This window comes from Diadema setosum, chromosome 15, assembly GCF_964275005.1.
Source record: "Diadema setosum chromosome 15, eeDiaSeto1, whole genome shotgun sequence".
In the NCBI taxonomy this organism is placed as follows: domain Eukaryota; kingdom Metazoa; phylum Echinodermata; class Echinoidea; order Diadematoida; family Diadematidae; genus Diadema; species Diadema setosum.
In genome coordinates this window covers 8,552,348-8,568,568 of record NC_092699.1, presented here as the reverse complement: position 1 = coordinate 8,568,568, position 16,221 = coordinate 8,552,348, and the positions used below count along the sequence as shown (strand labels likewise).

The 16,221-nt window shown below is 38.8% G+C and overlaps 2 protein-coding genes across 3 annotated transcripts; both read left to right on the top strand.

The window, feature by feature from the left end:
• The first annotated feature begins 906 nt into the window (after positions 1-906).
• Positions 907-6,031, top strand: LOC140238947 (solute carrier family 25 member 35-like). Its single transcript, XM_072318844.1, has 3 exons — positions 907-1,296; positions 3,862-4,080; positions 5,184-6,031. The coding sequence occupies exons 1-3, from the start codon at positions 907-909 to the stop codon at positions 5,523-5,525; spliced, it is 951 nt and encodes a 316-aa protein (XP_072174945.1). The 3' UTR covers positions 5,526-6,031.
• A 1,610-nt stretch (positions 6,032-7,641) lies between these two features.
• On the top strand, positions 7,642-12,070 carry LOC140238927 (uncharacterized). Of its 2 annotated transcripts, none has more exons than XM_072318824.1 (4): positions 7,642-7,777; positions 7,982-8,162; positions 9,597-9,672; positions 10,506-12,070. In XM_072318824.1, exons 1-4 carry the CDS (start codon positions 7,735-7,737, stop codon positions 10,956-10,958), a joined length of 753 nt encoding a protein of 250 aa, XP_072174925.1. In that variant the 5' UTR covers positions 7,642-7,734; the 3' UTR covers positions 10,959-12,070. The 2 variants fall into 2 exon arrangements, with proteins under 2 accessions (XP_072174925.1, XP_072174926.1); XM_072318825.1 differs by having other exon boundaries at positions 7,643-7,790.
• Positions 12,071-16,221: the final 4,151 nt, after the last annotated feature.

Sequence of the window (16,221 nt, the reverse complement as noted above, 5' to 3'; positions counted from 1 at the left end):
CCCTCTACCGACAAGCCCTGTATCATCATAACCAGGAATCAGTGCCGCAACATGTATGCACGCTGTAGTCATGGACACCTTTGAACCCGTTTTGTTTGTCCAAGGAACTTTAGCATGCATGAAGGCCTATACAACTGTTCTGGTTGTTTAGTGTTTAGAATACTATGTTGGAGTAATGGGGCTGTACATGTTAGTGCGCCCTACAGTTATATCTCAACCTGAACGATGTGGTAGTACATTCAAGAGTGGGTATCTTGTTTTGCGCTGGCTAATACAGTAGGCTACCTCGAAATGATAATGTAGTGAGGGAAATTATCATAATTTACAGGTATCGTATCAAAGTTTCTGGTAGTTGTGACAGTTTGTATTCTAAAGCTGTTTGGCCCATTGTCTGTTCATAATTGACTGTAAGATATCAGCGATGTCCCAACTGAATTATTTTTTTTTTTCTCCTTGACCAGTCTAATTGCGATAACGGTGTCTTTATCCATGAAGTACAGTAGATACTGACGGAAGGAGAAAAAAAAAAATAAGAGAGCTCTCTCTCTCTGCAGACGATTTATTTATCGGAGTCTCACTTAGTATATTGCATTTGATTTCTCAACTATAACCTTGTACTCGTACACCGTCTCAAAGGAAGCAAACCTTGGAACAATCGGTAGGACATGCAGTTTTGGCAAACGTCCCCTTATCATGGGCACATTGTATGTTTTTGACGTCTGTTCATTGCATTATGGCGGGCTTCACATGGCATGCAACAGCAAACGTGTGCGACTTGTGCACTTGATCTGAAGTGCATTGTTTATTGAACCTTCCAATGTGGCGGTTGACCTGGATGTCATGAACTCATGAAGGGGGCGTAATCGACAGCGACCGATACATCCACGAAATTACCTGCTTCTCACGATGCCGGTCGACGTGGTAGAATTCGTTCTCGGTGGCTTGGCAGCTTCATGTGCGGTTGTCTTCACCAACCCGCTGGAGGTCGTAAAGACCCGCTTCCAGCTGCAAGGCGAGCTGCGAGCCCGGGGCACCTACCACCGTCACTACCGTCACGTCTTCCATGCCTTCTACATCATCGGCCGCTTCGACGGCCTCGTCGCCTTGCAGAGCGGCCTGGGTCCGGCCATCGTCTACCAAATGATGCAGAACGGCACGCGACTGGGTACCTACCAACTCATGCAGGATTTTCTGACCAAAAACTCTACTTCGAGCCGTGCTAGGATAGTACCAACCATTCTTGCCGCTGGAGTAGCCGGATCCCTCGGGGCTTTTGTCAGTAGCCCCATGTACCTCGTAAGTAGGCCTGCATTATATTTACAAACTGAGAGATCTATTTCTTGCGTTAAATAATGATATTATTGGCAAGCATATACTGACAGAAAATGACATAAAACAAATAATAGATAAAAAAATCGTGGAGATTGGGTAATAAAAATGCAGGTTTGTGAAACTCCTTGTGAGCTTTACCAAAATATCACACAGATGCCAGTGTGGCATATACTACTGGCTGGGTTGTTAAAGCTGTAAAATTGACAATCGAAAAGTGCCTCGTGTAGTTCTCTTAGTGTAATATTATGGAGATGTACTAAAGTTATAAGTAGCACCTTCATCATTGTTCATAGCAATACATTGTATTACACATAATGCTCCTGAATAACCCTGTTTGAAAATCCCTACGCCTTCTGTGTATCTCTCCTATCTCTCACACACACTCTCTTTCATTCATTCTCTTTCTGTCTTTTTTCTATCAATATCTATCTATCCATCCATCCATCCATCTATCTATACATCTATCAATCTATCTATCATCCATCTATCTATTTATCTATCCATCCATATCCATCTATCTACACTATCTATGTATCTTCTATCTATCAATCTATCTATTTATCTATCTATCTTCCTGTCTATTTCTCTTTCCCTCATCTTGCCTATTCTTGCAAACCCTTTACTATTTCTCGCTATTTCCGTGAGTCTCAAAAGTCCGTATGTCATAAATACAGTTCCAATGGTTTAGCGAATATAATGCATTGATATACCAGATTATATTATATGACCTATATAGATACCAATGTGTGATTGGTCAAAATGCTGTCACGTGACCATGTTCACAAGGATGAGAAGCGTTATATTTCATAACATGACGTAAATTACGTACAATCATGGAATATAACAGCGACTACGTTAAACAAATGGCGTTATATCTGGAGGGGTGACGTAATCAAAAATCAATTGTTATGATGCGCGCAACATACACAGAGACGCTTTTCACACACACACATACTTACGAATGTAATCGTGACCGGTCGACCGACCACACGCACCATACCACTTACGTTTACAGAATGCGCTAGCGGTATTAAATGAGCATCACACTGACACACGCTAGAACAATGCAAGCGCGAATTACGAAATTGCAACTGATTTGTTTTCGTCAAACTGGCATGGCAGCTTTGATGAGCAGCTGCCCTTCGCTTGTGAGAGAGAAAGAATTGTTGTCCTGATAGCTCCTTCTCCAATCAATGTTAGACAGTCGTGACAGGAAAGCCAAAGGATTTCCCATTACATTACCAGAGCCTGAACTGAGTAAGTTTTTTTGCTACTTGTACTAGCGCAGGACCTGGACCAGGGCCAGGTCCGTAGTCTAAACAGCTCTTGTACCAGTGACCGCAGGCAGAAGAGATTAGGCCCTACATTATCAGAAAGTTCACATTCTCATACATCACCACAAACAAATGTTATGTCAACAAGCTTGCTTTACCCAGACCAAAAGCGGCATTTGGTCTAGTCTTCTAACGTTACAATTTTTACATCTCTCATTACAAAATCTGGCTCTACCGCTACGAAACTAGGCCCTACGTACGACTGATTAACGACTGTTCTAGAAATTACTTTGTGATAAACAGGCAACGGTCGTACTCCACGGATGAACGAATTCCCGGTAGGCCTACGTGAAAGCCATCGGAGTTAGATCTACGTATCAAAAGGTTACTTGTGGCTCGATTGAATACCACTGGCACTAGCGCACTGTTGTCATGCGGTACGCGCGTTCATGCAAAGGAGTAGTGTTTCTAGACCTAGTCGTTTACCCTACAGCAGTTTATTTCTTGTACTGTAGGTCATATAATATAACAGATATTGACTTTTTCCTTCGGTAGGAATATAACATTTAATTTCCCTTGGGAAGTTATATTTTTGTCTCGGAATACTATATTTTTCCTCAGCGCTACGCGCTTCGGAAAAATATAATAATCCTCGACAAAAATATAACTTCCCGCGAGGATCTCAAATGTTATATTCCACCTCTGGTAAGTCAATATCTGTATAATATCTCACGTGAATCGATCCTGCGAACAATGTGCCCAACTGCCAGCATGGTATATCTTCTAGTGTAATATTCATACAATCAAAATCACCGAGCAGAGAGTTGCTAGCACCTATAGAGAAGGTTCTACTTCTTGATATTCAAGTTGAGATCTGATTTGACTATGAGACAGATAAAAGTCCAGACAATCATCTGCTAATCACCCAAACAGTACTGTTATATTTTATCATCTATACTTTGTTTTTTCTCCTGCATGTTCACTAGTGTCTTATTCATCTATACTCGCAAAGGAATATTCTTATGTTTTGTGATTGGTGAGATGGTGTCTATGTTTTGATAGTTACTTTGTATTATTAAGGTGTTTTTTTTTTTTCTGGTAAAAGACAATACGAGAATTTTAAGAAGGTAATCTCATCATACCACCTCATTCTCCGCTGAAGCCCTTCACCCATGTATTCAAGTGACTGCTAGATGAGTAAAATCAATCAGTCAATCAATTAATCAACCTATCTATCTTGCAATCAATTACTCAGATAAAGACTCAGATGCAATCTCAATCCGTCGAGGTGATAGCGGTGGGGCACCAGCACGAGCACACGAATTGGATGCGAGGTTTGCGACGTGTTTACGTAGAGGGCAGCATACCAGGTCTATGGCGAGGCGTCAGTGCGCAGACGGCTCGAAACGGTATCGGCTCGATGGTGCAGCTGCCAGCCTTCACGGCCAGCAAACAATGGGTTGCAGACACGCAGGTATGTAATTATTATGCACAACACGTGTTTTTTTGTTGGGTTTTGTTTTGTTTTGTTTTTTGTTTTGTTTTTTAATTCGGCGGGAAAACGGGGTTTTTTCAGGCTGGATGTACTATGTGCATCTACAAGCCAGTTTATTCTTGAGATTTACAGAACGCATTTTTTTCTATTTAATTCTTTTCTGAGCACTCTGATGTCGGTTTGGGGTCTAATTGTGACTTTAAATCGAGTGTTTCTTTACGTGTCCCTATACACTGCTAAAATGTGTGCCTTTTAATATTTTCTTCTTAACTTTGTTAATGAAGTTTTGAGTCTGTGAATTCAGTGACAACTATTTGTGTGTGTTGTCCTTATTGACTCCTCCAGTGAGCATGGGCATGCAGCAGCCCTCAGTTTAGTCTCCAAAAACCCTAACCAATTACCATTAGCGTTATTGGAAAATAAAAACAAGAATGGATTATGTAGATAATGAGTACGACAGTAAAATGAATCTTACGTGCTTGTCCACGGTGCTTTTCGAATTCACGGTTAGATGACTAAGGCAACTATTCTATTGTCGACACAAGTTACGCGAAATAAAGTTTTCACCCGATTTAAGTCAACAGACTCATTCAAAGACAGCTTAGCTAAAGTATTAGATAAGCTACCAATTCAATAAATCAATGCATAGATAAATACTGAATACAGTCTCGACATGTGAATCTTTGACGTTTGTAAACTACCGATATATAATACAGCACTCATTGGATATTACACCAAAATCATGATAATGTACATTTCCTTTTGGTTACAGATTTGTATTGTTTTCGTCTGTAGTTGTATTACCGATGCACCAATTACAATCATGGTTGTCTTTTTTTAAGATTGTAGATACAGTTTTTGATGTCCCAAGGCACACTATATCTTTAAACGAAAAGTTAATCACAATAGACATGATGATAGACCAGACTACTTTAAGATATTGCAATTTGCTATTACAGTGGCCAAACTTTGATAAAGTTAACAAAAAGTAATATACATAAAAAAAAAGACAGTACAATAAGTGCAACAATGACCACGGTCTTTAACGTTTTCTTTTAAACTTGTTCGTCTTAACTCGACAGGTGTTTTCACCGAATAGTTACTTTGTTCCAATCATCGCCAGCATGATTGCAGGCGCCGGAAATGTGGTTGTCATGACACCCCTTGACGTCATAAGTACCCGGCTGTACAACCAGGGACTGGACAAACGTGGCAAGGGTCTCTACTACCGTGGTTTCTGGGACTGCGTCGTAAAGATCTTACGACAGGAGGGTCCGCTTGGATTCTACAAGGGTTGGTCGGCCTCGTGGTTTCGACTCGCCCCGCAGACTGTCCTCAGCCTGTCGTTCTGGGATGTGGCGAGAAAACATTATCACCGCAACTTGGAAAGGCGGGAAAAGTTGGTGACGGATGGAGTTCCTTGAACTTGTCCCTTTCAGTAGCAAAACCTCGTAAGCACCATTCACATCTGAAGCGAGAAAGTCGCCAGTTGAAAAGAAATATATTGAGTGGTTTAAGTTATGTTGGACACGCACTGTGGAAGGAATGCAGCGCATCGGTGACTGTTACGTAAAGTTTGACAAATGTGGCGACGAAATACCCCGACGACGTTTTAAAAGGCTCGCTGCTAGCGTGGCTAGTGAGTCGCGGTTACCTGCTGCGCAGTCTTTCGAAATATTGCGTGTAGGTCATGTCGCAGTTATGTTGTCGCATGATTTGTTTTCAACTGACATTAATACACTTATGCTTTTTTACCACCGTCTTTTTCAATAGAACTTTCTTTACAACTTTTATCATCAGCATATTATGCAACATCATGTTTCATTGCAAATATTTCTAATATTAGTGATGGAACACGCTTAAAGGCATGATGGCAATTTGTGTTATCGTTGTCAAAATCTGGGTTTAAATAAAATCCGGTCTATGCACTCTTGACGCAGCTTTGTGTTAAGTTGATTTTGTGATTTTGTAATTTTGTGAAGATGCTAAGGATGACGATGTTAGTGAAAGAATGATAAAGAGAGAGAAAGAGAGAGAGAGAACAGGAAAGAGGGGGAGGGGAGGAGAATGAAGGGAGGGAGGGAGGGAGAGAGGGAGAGGAGTCTTAACTCCAGCGTTGGCAAGGATTCAAACTGCCATGATCAATGTGGTTAACGCCATCGTCATAACCTATAAGCGGCGATTCTATATCAGGGCTGCACAGATTTATTTTGGTATTCTTATACAGGACCGGCGGAACCGGGGGTTGGGGTGTGGGTCTTTTTTTTTTTTTTTTTTTTTTTTTTTGCATCATACAAATGATTAAATCAGGTGTCACCACTTTGCCCCCCCCCCCCCCACTTTTTTTTTTTAAACCCCGGAAGTGCGTAAGTGGGACTAGAAAGAAATAGATAGAAACCGTGAAGTATGAGGGCGGTAAGGCTTTGTTTTTGTTATTGTATTTCCTTGTTAGCTATTGCAATTGTTGCGCTGAAGACCTTTTTTTTTTGTTATTTTGTTATTTATTCATTTATTATTACTATTATCATATATATATATATATATATATATATATATATATATATTGCTTTTTAGCTGATGAAACTCGGAAATGGCACCAGAACTCTGAAGTGGGCCCCCACTTTTGAAAACGTGGCGCCGACCATGCTATTCGATAGAATAGTAGGATTGCCATGATTGTAAATAATTTTGATGATTATGGTTCAAAGGTACAATTGTACTTCTACCCACACCGTCATGTTTTAGGTTCGCATTATTTATTTTGTATGACATTATTTGGTGTCAATCAAGAAAAGTAACACTTCTCATTCATGAATAAACTCTCGAAAGCATCATGAAGTCTTTCCTTATTTCAGCATAACAGTGTAGGCCGATATGGGTAGACATTTTAATAATAAGTTACCCCTTCCCCAGCCCAATACTCTACAGACTACGACTGTCAGCTGTATACACACGGGATCTATTACCAATCACAAGTAAAGAGAAATGACCTACACAAAGACGCTATATATAAGTCATATCATTTACAGGACCCGTGGAACCTCACAGATTGAGGAAAGGAAATGAATATGACTATACATATTTTCATTTTTGAAGGGCCATGAGCACCGAAAGGTGGACCTGTGTGCTATACAACATCTACATCTCCTATTTTTCGATGGCATTAATTCAACTGTAAAAGTATAAATTACAACGCCACCCACTTGGTTCAAACTTGAGAGCGAGATAAAAACATCACGTCGGTGATGATGTAGTGACATCATATTATTGCTTTTGTTGACATAATGAAGACCTTTGTTTTTCCTCGTTAAAAAAAAAAAAGGATATTAAATTTTGGCAATAGGCCTACATTGTATCGTCACATCACGTCATAATTATGGGAACATGCGTTTATGCGCGAAAAGTGTGCGCATTTTCTATTGTTTTGTAGGCATGAGGCGCACGCCAGAACTACCGCATTATGAGCGCGCTTCGCGCCCACTTTTGTTTACAGCAACCAGTACAGTAACCACACATTTTTATGTGACCATCATTTCACACAAGACGATCAATAACAGACAAGCGATTGAGCTATTGGGAGTTGTCATCACTCTTCAAGTTTCAATCGACAGAATCTGTTATGCCAAGAAAATCATGCAAGATACCAAAGCAATGAGTTCTCTTGCTGAGGTAGAAGGTAAGTTGCACAGGTAATTTCTTTGATTATTCTCGTGTCAGTAGAAAGCATGTTTTATAGATTTTACTTTTTCCTACGTTAGCAAATTATGTTTTCATTTGTGATTAGCCTATGTCTTCTTCCCGTATCGGTGTTCAATAAGTGTTATTTTTTTCCACAACATTTCATACTGTGTTAATATACCGATGTGATTCTTATTAAAAGAGCTCGATCTTAGGTCATGCATCGACGGCTCGTGCACACTGCCGCCACTCGATTATAACGCCAGCATCGATTTTGATGAGCCGATATCAGCGGGGTGCAGCGGTGAGATGAGTTGGGCCGACACGGTCCAGGCTGAGATGGGAGACCCAGCAACCCCGACAGACAAGGATATTGCAGAGAGGTAATAGCCAATGACCTTTAGGCATATTTTCATGCCCCCATCTCCTTTGATGACGATACAAAACAAAAATACCGGGGGCCGTATTCTGGGTGCTTAATCAGCGTTCGATTAGATGTATATTAGCGAATTAGTTTCAAGGGAACTACATTAGATGGAAACTTCTCTCCTACTAGAATAGACTGGAGTCTGTAATGGTGACTTTAATAGATAACAAAAAATATTATGAAACATTTTAAGTGAACATGAAAAGTGATACAGTAAAGAGAGACAAATAACAGAAAGTTGTGCCGTTTCTAAATTAAAATGATTCCATGCACGAAGCAGCTGTATCGATAACTACCATTTAGGCCTAACAACTGAATTAGAGAAATGCGACAACGTCAAACGTTTTATGATTTCCATTGGTTTGCAAATATAGAAATATCGTATAATTCTGTTATCATCAGTTCACCTAGTATTACTCTCCTAATTGTACAAAGTCATCATCGCCGAATGCGAAGGGAAGAATGTAGCCAAACTCTACATCCATATATCAAAAGGAGGGGAGGGGACGTTCAGTCAATTTTGTGCAATGAAATTTTATATGTTACTCTAATTTGTAAGTGTACTACATTCGTAAATGTATATAACATTATTGTGAAACATTTTCTGTGAAACTGTTCAGTTTCTTGGATATCACTCTGTATTAAAATTTACTCTAACATGGGACGGGATTTCACTTTGACCTCGTTATTCTTCAGCATTTATTCTTTTAAAATGTTGCAAAGTAATTATTTGTTGATATCTATCATGCTTGCACACAGCTCTGCAGATGGTGTTCGGTTTACGCGTCTCATACAGTCAGAGCCTGCTAATTGCTAATCTTGATATCTGCTTTTTATACTCCTGAAGTTCAAGACTCAACGCCAGGGAATTGTTTTGTTTTTCTTTAGTCTCCTTTTGTCAATGTCACTCTTAGCAGGGCCGGCGGAGCGTTATCAAAAGTAGGGGCTCTTTTTCGGGTTTCATGAGCTAATAAGAAAAAAAAAAAGTTCTTCTGCTCCTCTTTCCACTTCCGGGTTTCTTCAGCTGACAAGCAAAAAAAAATAAATAAATTCTTAAATACATACATACTTCTGTACTTCCGGGTTAAAAAAAAAAAAGTGATAACACCTTACATGCCTATACATGTATTCCTTTGTATCCCTTTGAATGGTGCACATAGAGTAGGGGGGAGCCCCCTGCCCTCCCGCCCCCACCCCCACCTCTCCCCGGTTCCGCCAGCCATGCTTGGGAAAGAACACATGGGTAGCTGTTGTAGGACTTTCGTGCATCAGATTGTCAACGTAATGTCGTTCTCTGCCCACCCTGTCCTGTGATTGTGAATGTGATTAGGGCCTACCTATAACCTCATTAAAATACTTTCCTCGTTATTTGAATGTATTTATACGACAGTTTTAGGGAACTGGCCCTGTTTGACTGTCCCGTCAGAACTGTGCAGAAAAATTTCAAGTCATCACATTTCCAGAAGGTAATTAACAGGACAGAACACAAAGTATATTGATAGGGTTGAAAGCCTGTTTGGTTGCTTGTAACGCATGCTACTTTTGGCGTGTCGGTGAAGGAAATTTCAACAGTATTTATATTTCATTATATATATATATTTTTTTTTTTTTGGGTTATTCTTTTAATATTATTCTCACAGAACTAATGCGGGAATACATGGTTTAAGGGTTACAATTTCGTCAATTCTGAGATTAACTGACTGTTGATGTACATGATGTATTGACAATTTAGTCTGAATGAAACCATTGCTAAAAGTTAATATGATTTTGACAACTGTGATTGCTGTTTCCTTTGATAGGTCATAATAAGCCAGTTCGGGGTTCCAGTTTGAGCATGAGCAGAAAAAGGTCATTATTACTGAGAGACAGGTTGGTTTTTAAATTCACTGAGATAAGCATCTGTAATGCTATGATTATTCATATAATCCTTATAAATTGTGCCTGCCAGTACATCCACCTGACAGAAAGCCTGGCATTTGGCAATGTTAACAGAAAAAAAAAATGTTAATGTATTCAAAACAGTACAATGAAATGGATGCTTCCCAAAGAGTTCCATAAATTGCTATGTTGGGTAAGCTGATGCATTATGTTACTTTGAATTGAGTGAAGTGCCTAACCAACTGAGAAAAATGAAAGGTCATTTGTACCCATGTGCACGTGAGCTATCTCCGAACTGGCTTATTTTGTAATGCGAACGGTCACCCGACAAGAAGTTGCCAAAGTGGAATTCATCACAAACTTACGCCATGCAGCTAGCCATGTATAGTTTCTTTCGTCCATTTGCATTTTTTCTGAACAGCGCCCTCTCAGGCAGAGAGCTGGAGACGAGAACAAAGTCCAGGCGAAATCAGCTAGGAATGGAAAAAAGGCTCGGCGGCGATCCAAACTTTCTCAAACGGGGAGTAAACCCCAAGGGAGGACGGAAGAGACAAAATCTAACAATTCTTCCTCTCCAACAAGTCACTGTCTACCTTGGGAGGCCAACGAGACTGAACCTAAACAGGAGTCGGGAGACTGGAGGAGTCATTGGGATGATGATGATGGGGACAGAAGGATGAGAACTCGGGAGGAGAATGGAATCCAAGGCTCGGCTTCTCGAGGGGAAGTGAACCAGAGGAGCAATGACCAAATGATATCAGATAGAGTGATGGAGAAAGAGGCAGCAGAGGAAAAGAAGAAAAAGAAAAGGAGAAGGAGAGTCCGGAGAGAAGATGCATCCCAGTCGAGAGACCGGAGCCTCCTTTTAATTTGAGGAGGGGGTGACGAAACAGTGTCCACCTTTTTAAGACTTTCCATGAGATCATGAGGGTGTTTCACATAGGATTTAAGTCGATCTTAAGTGCCAGAATCCACTTGAAATTATGGTATGCCATTTGTTCCTCTATTCAATTCTTTTATTTTTTCACAATTCACTTCGAATTGTTATCAAAATCTATAGTAGAATTTCAGTGTCCCTTATTTCATTTTGTATATTAATGCATGCTTGAAAAAGTCTCCAAACTTTTCATTTCCATTTGGAACTTAGAGTATCATACAACGCACACACACAGCGTACCATAATTTTAAGTTGATTTTTAATTAAAACTTAAGATCGACTTAAATTCTTCGTGCAACACTCCTCAGATCCCCCAAATCGGAGCATGAAGACCACGGTAATCATGATAATGGGCGCAAACTAAACTGCGGCAATGGAATTGGTTAAGACGACGCCACTAAATACAAGCACAAACAAGGATTGTGAACTTGTTCATTCAGAAAGCCAAGTTTCTGTTCAACTGTCTTTTTTACAAGCTTATCAAATGATAGATCACACTTTCAAAAATGCGGAGAATGGCAAATTAAAGATACCTCAGAGATACTACAACAAAACACAGCAAGGAGGCTTCAGTGAATGTAATTATTATAGCATTTGGAATGGCTCGCGGGCAGTCATTTTCCTGATGTTATGATGTACAGCGTAAACATTGTGTCTATGTGCAATAAAATCTGACTCCAATCTGAACAACAAAAATCTAGATAGCTGCTCTGTCATGTTACCTCACCCTCTCTCCTCTACTTCTAGCAAGGCCTTTCTTAGTTCAAAGAGCATAAGATACCGCTCCCCATAACGCCAGTTTTTTGTTTTGTTTTGTTTTGTTTTGTTTGTTTTTTTTTTTTTTTTTGGGGGGGGGGAGTTGTGTGTGTGGTTTTTTTTTTAAGCTTAGGATTTTAGTATTTTTTAATGAAAGATTGAAAACAGGCGAATTATGGTATGCCCCCGCTCATCACCATCCGTGTTACCATCTTTTAAATGGGAAGGTGTATCATGATTATATGTACGATTCTCCAATCATCATCGTTACTATTCATTGTTAGTATTGTAATCATTGTGGGAAGCCATTTTTTTCAAATCATTATCATTAACTTCCGTCATCGATGCCATTACGCAGAGTTATCAACAGCTGCGTTATGGCTCATTTCATTAATTTTTGTTTTCCAAAATCATGTAAGTATCGAGTCAGCTCCACCTCACTGTCACTGTAATAAAAGTACAGTCAACTGGCACCTCGGAGTGCTTTCAAAACACTGCCCGACAATCTGTAGAGTATTGTTTCTTTGACTTAAAACAAAAGAAGCAGATAGGCTATCAGTTTGTTTTGTCTTGTGTTTCCATACCATTAGATTCCATTCGTTCTAAACAGAAATTTGTAAACACATGGCCTCTAGAAGTGCAAATTCACTCCGCGAAGCAGTCAACATTACTCAGTTTTTGATTTTTGTTTTTGTTTCAAACGTTTGCGTACAGATCTGACAGCTGTAAAAGCTTTTCCACGGTAAAAAGTAAGGGTTTTTTGTTTTTGTTTTTGTTTTTTGTTTTTTGTTTTTTGCTTTGATTTTTTTTAATGGGAGGGAACATCTAGAACATTTTTGGAATTGGACAGAAGAAAAATATATAACTTTGAACTTAACATTTTTTCTGGAAACATTGGCGTACACCCTTGAATTAAGACATTTATTGTGCTTTATCTAAACAAGAATTTTATGAAAAAACAAACAAACAAAAATTCAACAACCATACCCCCCCCCCTCCCCGCATCCTAATGTAGGAAGTGATGATTCTGCATTCACAATTCTGATGAATAATCAGTGCTCGTTGAATCGCTTTATTTGCAAAATATGTTTGGAAAATTGAAAAATGTAAATAACTCATTAATCTCGTAAGTATACGTCGTACTTCAGTGGGGAAAATCAGTGCGACAAGGGTATGGACTCCTAAGTACGTTGCGAGCAACGATCAAGAGAGAAAAGATTAAAAGGGAGAAAGCAACAAACGAACATTGGCACGGACTCGGAGACTGTAGAATACTTTACTGAGCTGCTGAAGGACACCTCAAAGTCAAATTGGCTGTGTGGTCGACAATTATGGTTATTCCCGAGAACAATTTAAAGTTTTGACGTGTAGGAAATCACGTGTACAACCTCTCGGATTCAATCACCAGACACTATAGGCGACGCACACATGAGCGAAGCTCGCGGGGCGAAACAAATTTACGCCCCCTCTATTTCCGGGCCTTTGACTTTGGGGAAGGCTCTTCAAATTTCGGTCGGTGAAGTTGAGGAGTGCACTAAAAATTACTGTTACGCATTTTTTGTCTTCCAAGTATAATTTATTATGCTCTCCCAGATTTTTTTTTGCAGTATTATTTTGACATGAATTATTCATTTTTGGATAGCAAATTACAAGAAAGACTGGAATATTCCTAGCACACTGATATGTACCACAAAATTACTTTTTTACAATTTACATGCTACGGATGCAAGTTCTCGGTGCGATTTTAATATTATGCATCTTCGCTTTTTCTGTCTGATTCGGAACAATCTCGCTTTGCCCAGACTACGCCCACATGGCTGTATGAAAGAATTGCATCAGAATAAGCGTGTCCTAAATCTGACCTTCGAAAAATCTATGAAGTCATACAAAATTCACCAGCTGATTTTCTAGAAAAGTCGCAGAAACCTAAACTTGAATTTGATGTGTCGAGATTTTTATTTTTACAGCATTATAGAGGAAAGATGATCAACATGACGGAAATGGTAAGTTGAAATAATTTATTATTATCTGTCAGTGTTTATTAAGTGATTTTGGCAGATGGTTGTGACAACCGTAGACAATTTTCATGACAAGTACAGTATCATCCATAATCACATAGTCCGGAAATTGAAAACATTCCTAATTTGTCTTCGTATGTATTTTCCCCTTTTTTGTTTGTTAGTTTGTTTGTTTGGGTTTGTGTGTGTGTGTGTGTGTGTGTGTGTGTGTGTGTGTGTGTGTGTGTGTGTGTGTGTGTGTGTTTTTAGTGCGAAACAAAGAAAGAAAGAGAGACATCCCAAGTACGTCATTGGTAGGAACATCATGACAAACTATGGATGAAATCCCTGAAAAGTTTCAAGGGAGGTTCGAATAAATCAAAATCTACAGTATGAAAACGGTTGCGTTAGATAAAACGACTTTAAGTGCTCGCACTTTATTAGTTCATATAATCTGTCTGCGGCTCTTTAAACAGCAACATTTTGCTTGTCACATTAGGATATAAAACTCGATCCGTTGCCACGCTATTCATGACCCCATCACTATACGCCAGGGAAAGACGTCAAATTTTGGTAGCTGTGTGTGTATGGCGGGGGATATATGTTTTAGAATGTGTCATATGATATCAGCTTTTAGTAATAACTTTAGAAGAAATATTGCTTCTATATAAAACTCAAATTGACTTTGTCAACTTGAAAACAATGTTTGCTGGTTTGACGCAAAGCACATTAAAATATTTGAAAGCTTTTGATAACGTGTTGACAGCTGAAAGGGGTCCTACGTAGATCATAGCACACCGAACCGGAAAAGAGTTATTTATTTATTCATTTTTATTTTTATTTTTTGCTAGACTACATTATGGACTTGATAACAACGAATCAATTGATTGTTGGTAAATACAGGAGATTTTAAATGCAAAACTGTGTTTGAAGCCAAGACCAGAATATTGTTGCAATAGGGAAATTACGCTTTCTTTGTTTCGCTTTGTTCTTCACTTCCTTTCTTCATGTTATTCTTTGTTTTATTTGCCAGAAAAGAAGGGTAATTATGTTTTCATGTTTCTTTACACCCTGTATGTGATAAACGCTGCATGTCTATCTATTCCAGAGATATTATACCATTATATAAAATCTCTTTGGTCTATTCTGATAACCTTCTAAATTGAAGCATTGCATAACATCAGTATAATGATGCAAGTAATATGTTAGTATACTAATGAAAAAAAAAAAACACGATAAAAGTGGAAATTTTAACGTGCTTGTGTAAAACACGACACGAGCATCAATCTACTTGCCTTATCAAGCTCAAGGTGATATTCACAATTTTGTCACCCAAAAAAGCAAAAATACCGACGCCGATTTCATCATACATCGTGTTTCTGATCACACCCCCCTTTCTTTCTTTCTTTCTTCTCTCTCTCTCTCTCTCTCTCTCTCTCTCCCTTGTTCAAAAATTATTTTGATTGTTTCATAATGATGTCAAAAAAAGAAAAAGAAAAGAGATTGCTACTTCGAGTTCGACCCTGTTCATCCAATCGAAGAGGCAACCCTACAGCCCGCCCACTCTCCCAACCACGCCCACCTCCGTTCCGCGGGGATTTCATCATCCCTAGATGAACCAGTCAGATTGCTTTTGAGTTCTCCTCGATTGCGGTTTATCACGTGATGTCGCCACCTGCAGGCATATGACAGTTTTCGTTATCGTTGATGGCGCTGCGTACTCCATCCCGTTTCTTTGTAATTGTCTTTCTTTTCGGACAGTCATATTGACATTGAAGGTACAATCCAGTAACTAATACCATATGATATGCCGATAATGCCACTTTAAAGTCATAACAAGGAATAAACTCGCTCTTTGTTTGCTTTGTATTTTATTCATTTCCAACAAGAGTATGCAATACGATAGTAGTGACATTTGCATACACATGTACGAAAATAGAGTATGCTTTTGTTTCGTTTAGTTTGATTTTCCTGTGGAAACCATTTTTTTTTTGTGAACTTGTGAGTAATACTTTCTGAGAACTAATCACAACATATCATGAAGTGTATGTAGGCCTATATTACAAACATGCGTATATATATATGTATATATATATATATATATATATATATATATATATATATATATATATATATATATATATATAATAAGTGGGGGTTGTTTGTGTACATGTGTTAAGTGAGACCAAAAGAAGTTCCCGAAACAAGAATACATTCCTTAAAACCCCTCACATTTTCCAAACTGTTTTTAATACACGTATCTCCATTTCATGAATCTGTGACCGGTCTATTGTACGATTTAACAGTACATCGTTAAATGGAGTTGCCATTTCATTTGTTTGTTGTTGTTGTTTTTTTTATTTGAAATAAACATTATTAACGTTAATGAAAAATATTATTCCCTGTTGAACTGTATGCTATTCTGAAATTATATAGCAAAAAGAAAA

Bases quoted from the DNA above. Each gene is read 5' to 3' on its own strand.
- LOC140238947 (XM_072318844.1), top strand. From the start codon at position 907: ATGCCGGTCGACGTGGTAGAATTCGTTCTCGGTGGCTTGGCAGCTTCA. The intron at 1,297-3,861 runs GTAAGTAGGCCT...TCAATTACTCAG, and splicing joins TCAGTAGCCCCATGTACCTC to ATAAAGACTCAGATGCAATC. The intron at 4,081-5,183 runs GTATGTAATTAT...TTAACTCGACAG, and splicing joins AATGGGTTGCAGACACGCAG to GTGTTTTCACCGAATAGTTA.
- LOC140238927 (XM_072318824.1), top strand. From the start codon at position 7,735: ATGCAAGATACCAAAGCAATGAGTTCTCTTGCTGAGGTAGAAG. The intron at 7,778-7,981 runs GTAAGTTGCACA...TCTTATTAAAAG, and splicing joins TTCTCTTGCTGAGGTAGAAG to AGCTCGATCTTAGGTCATGC. The intron at 9,673-10,505 runs GTAATTAACAGG...TTTTCTGAACAG, and splicing joins AGTCATCACATTTCCAGAAG to CGCCCTCTCAGGCAGAGAGC.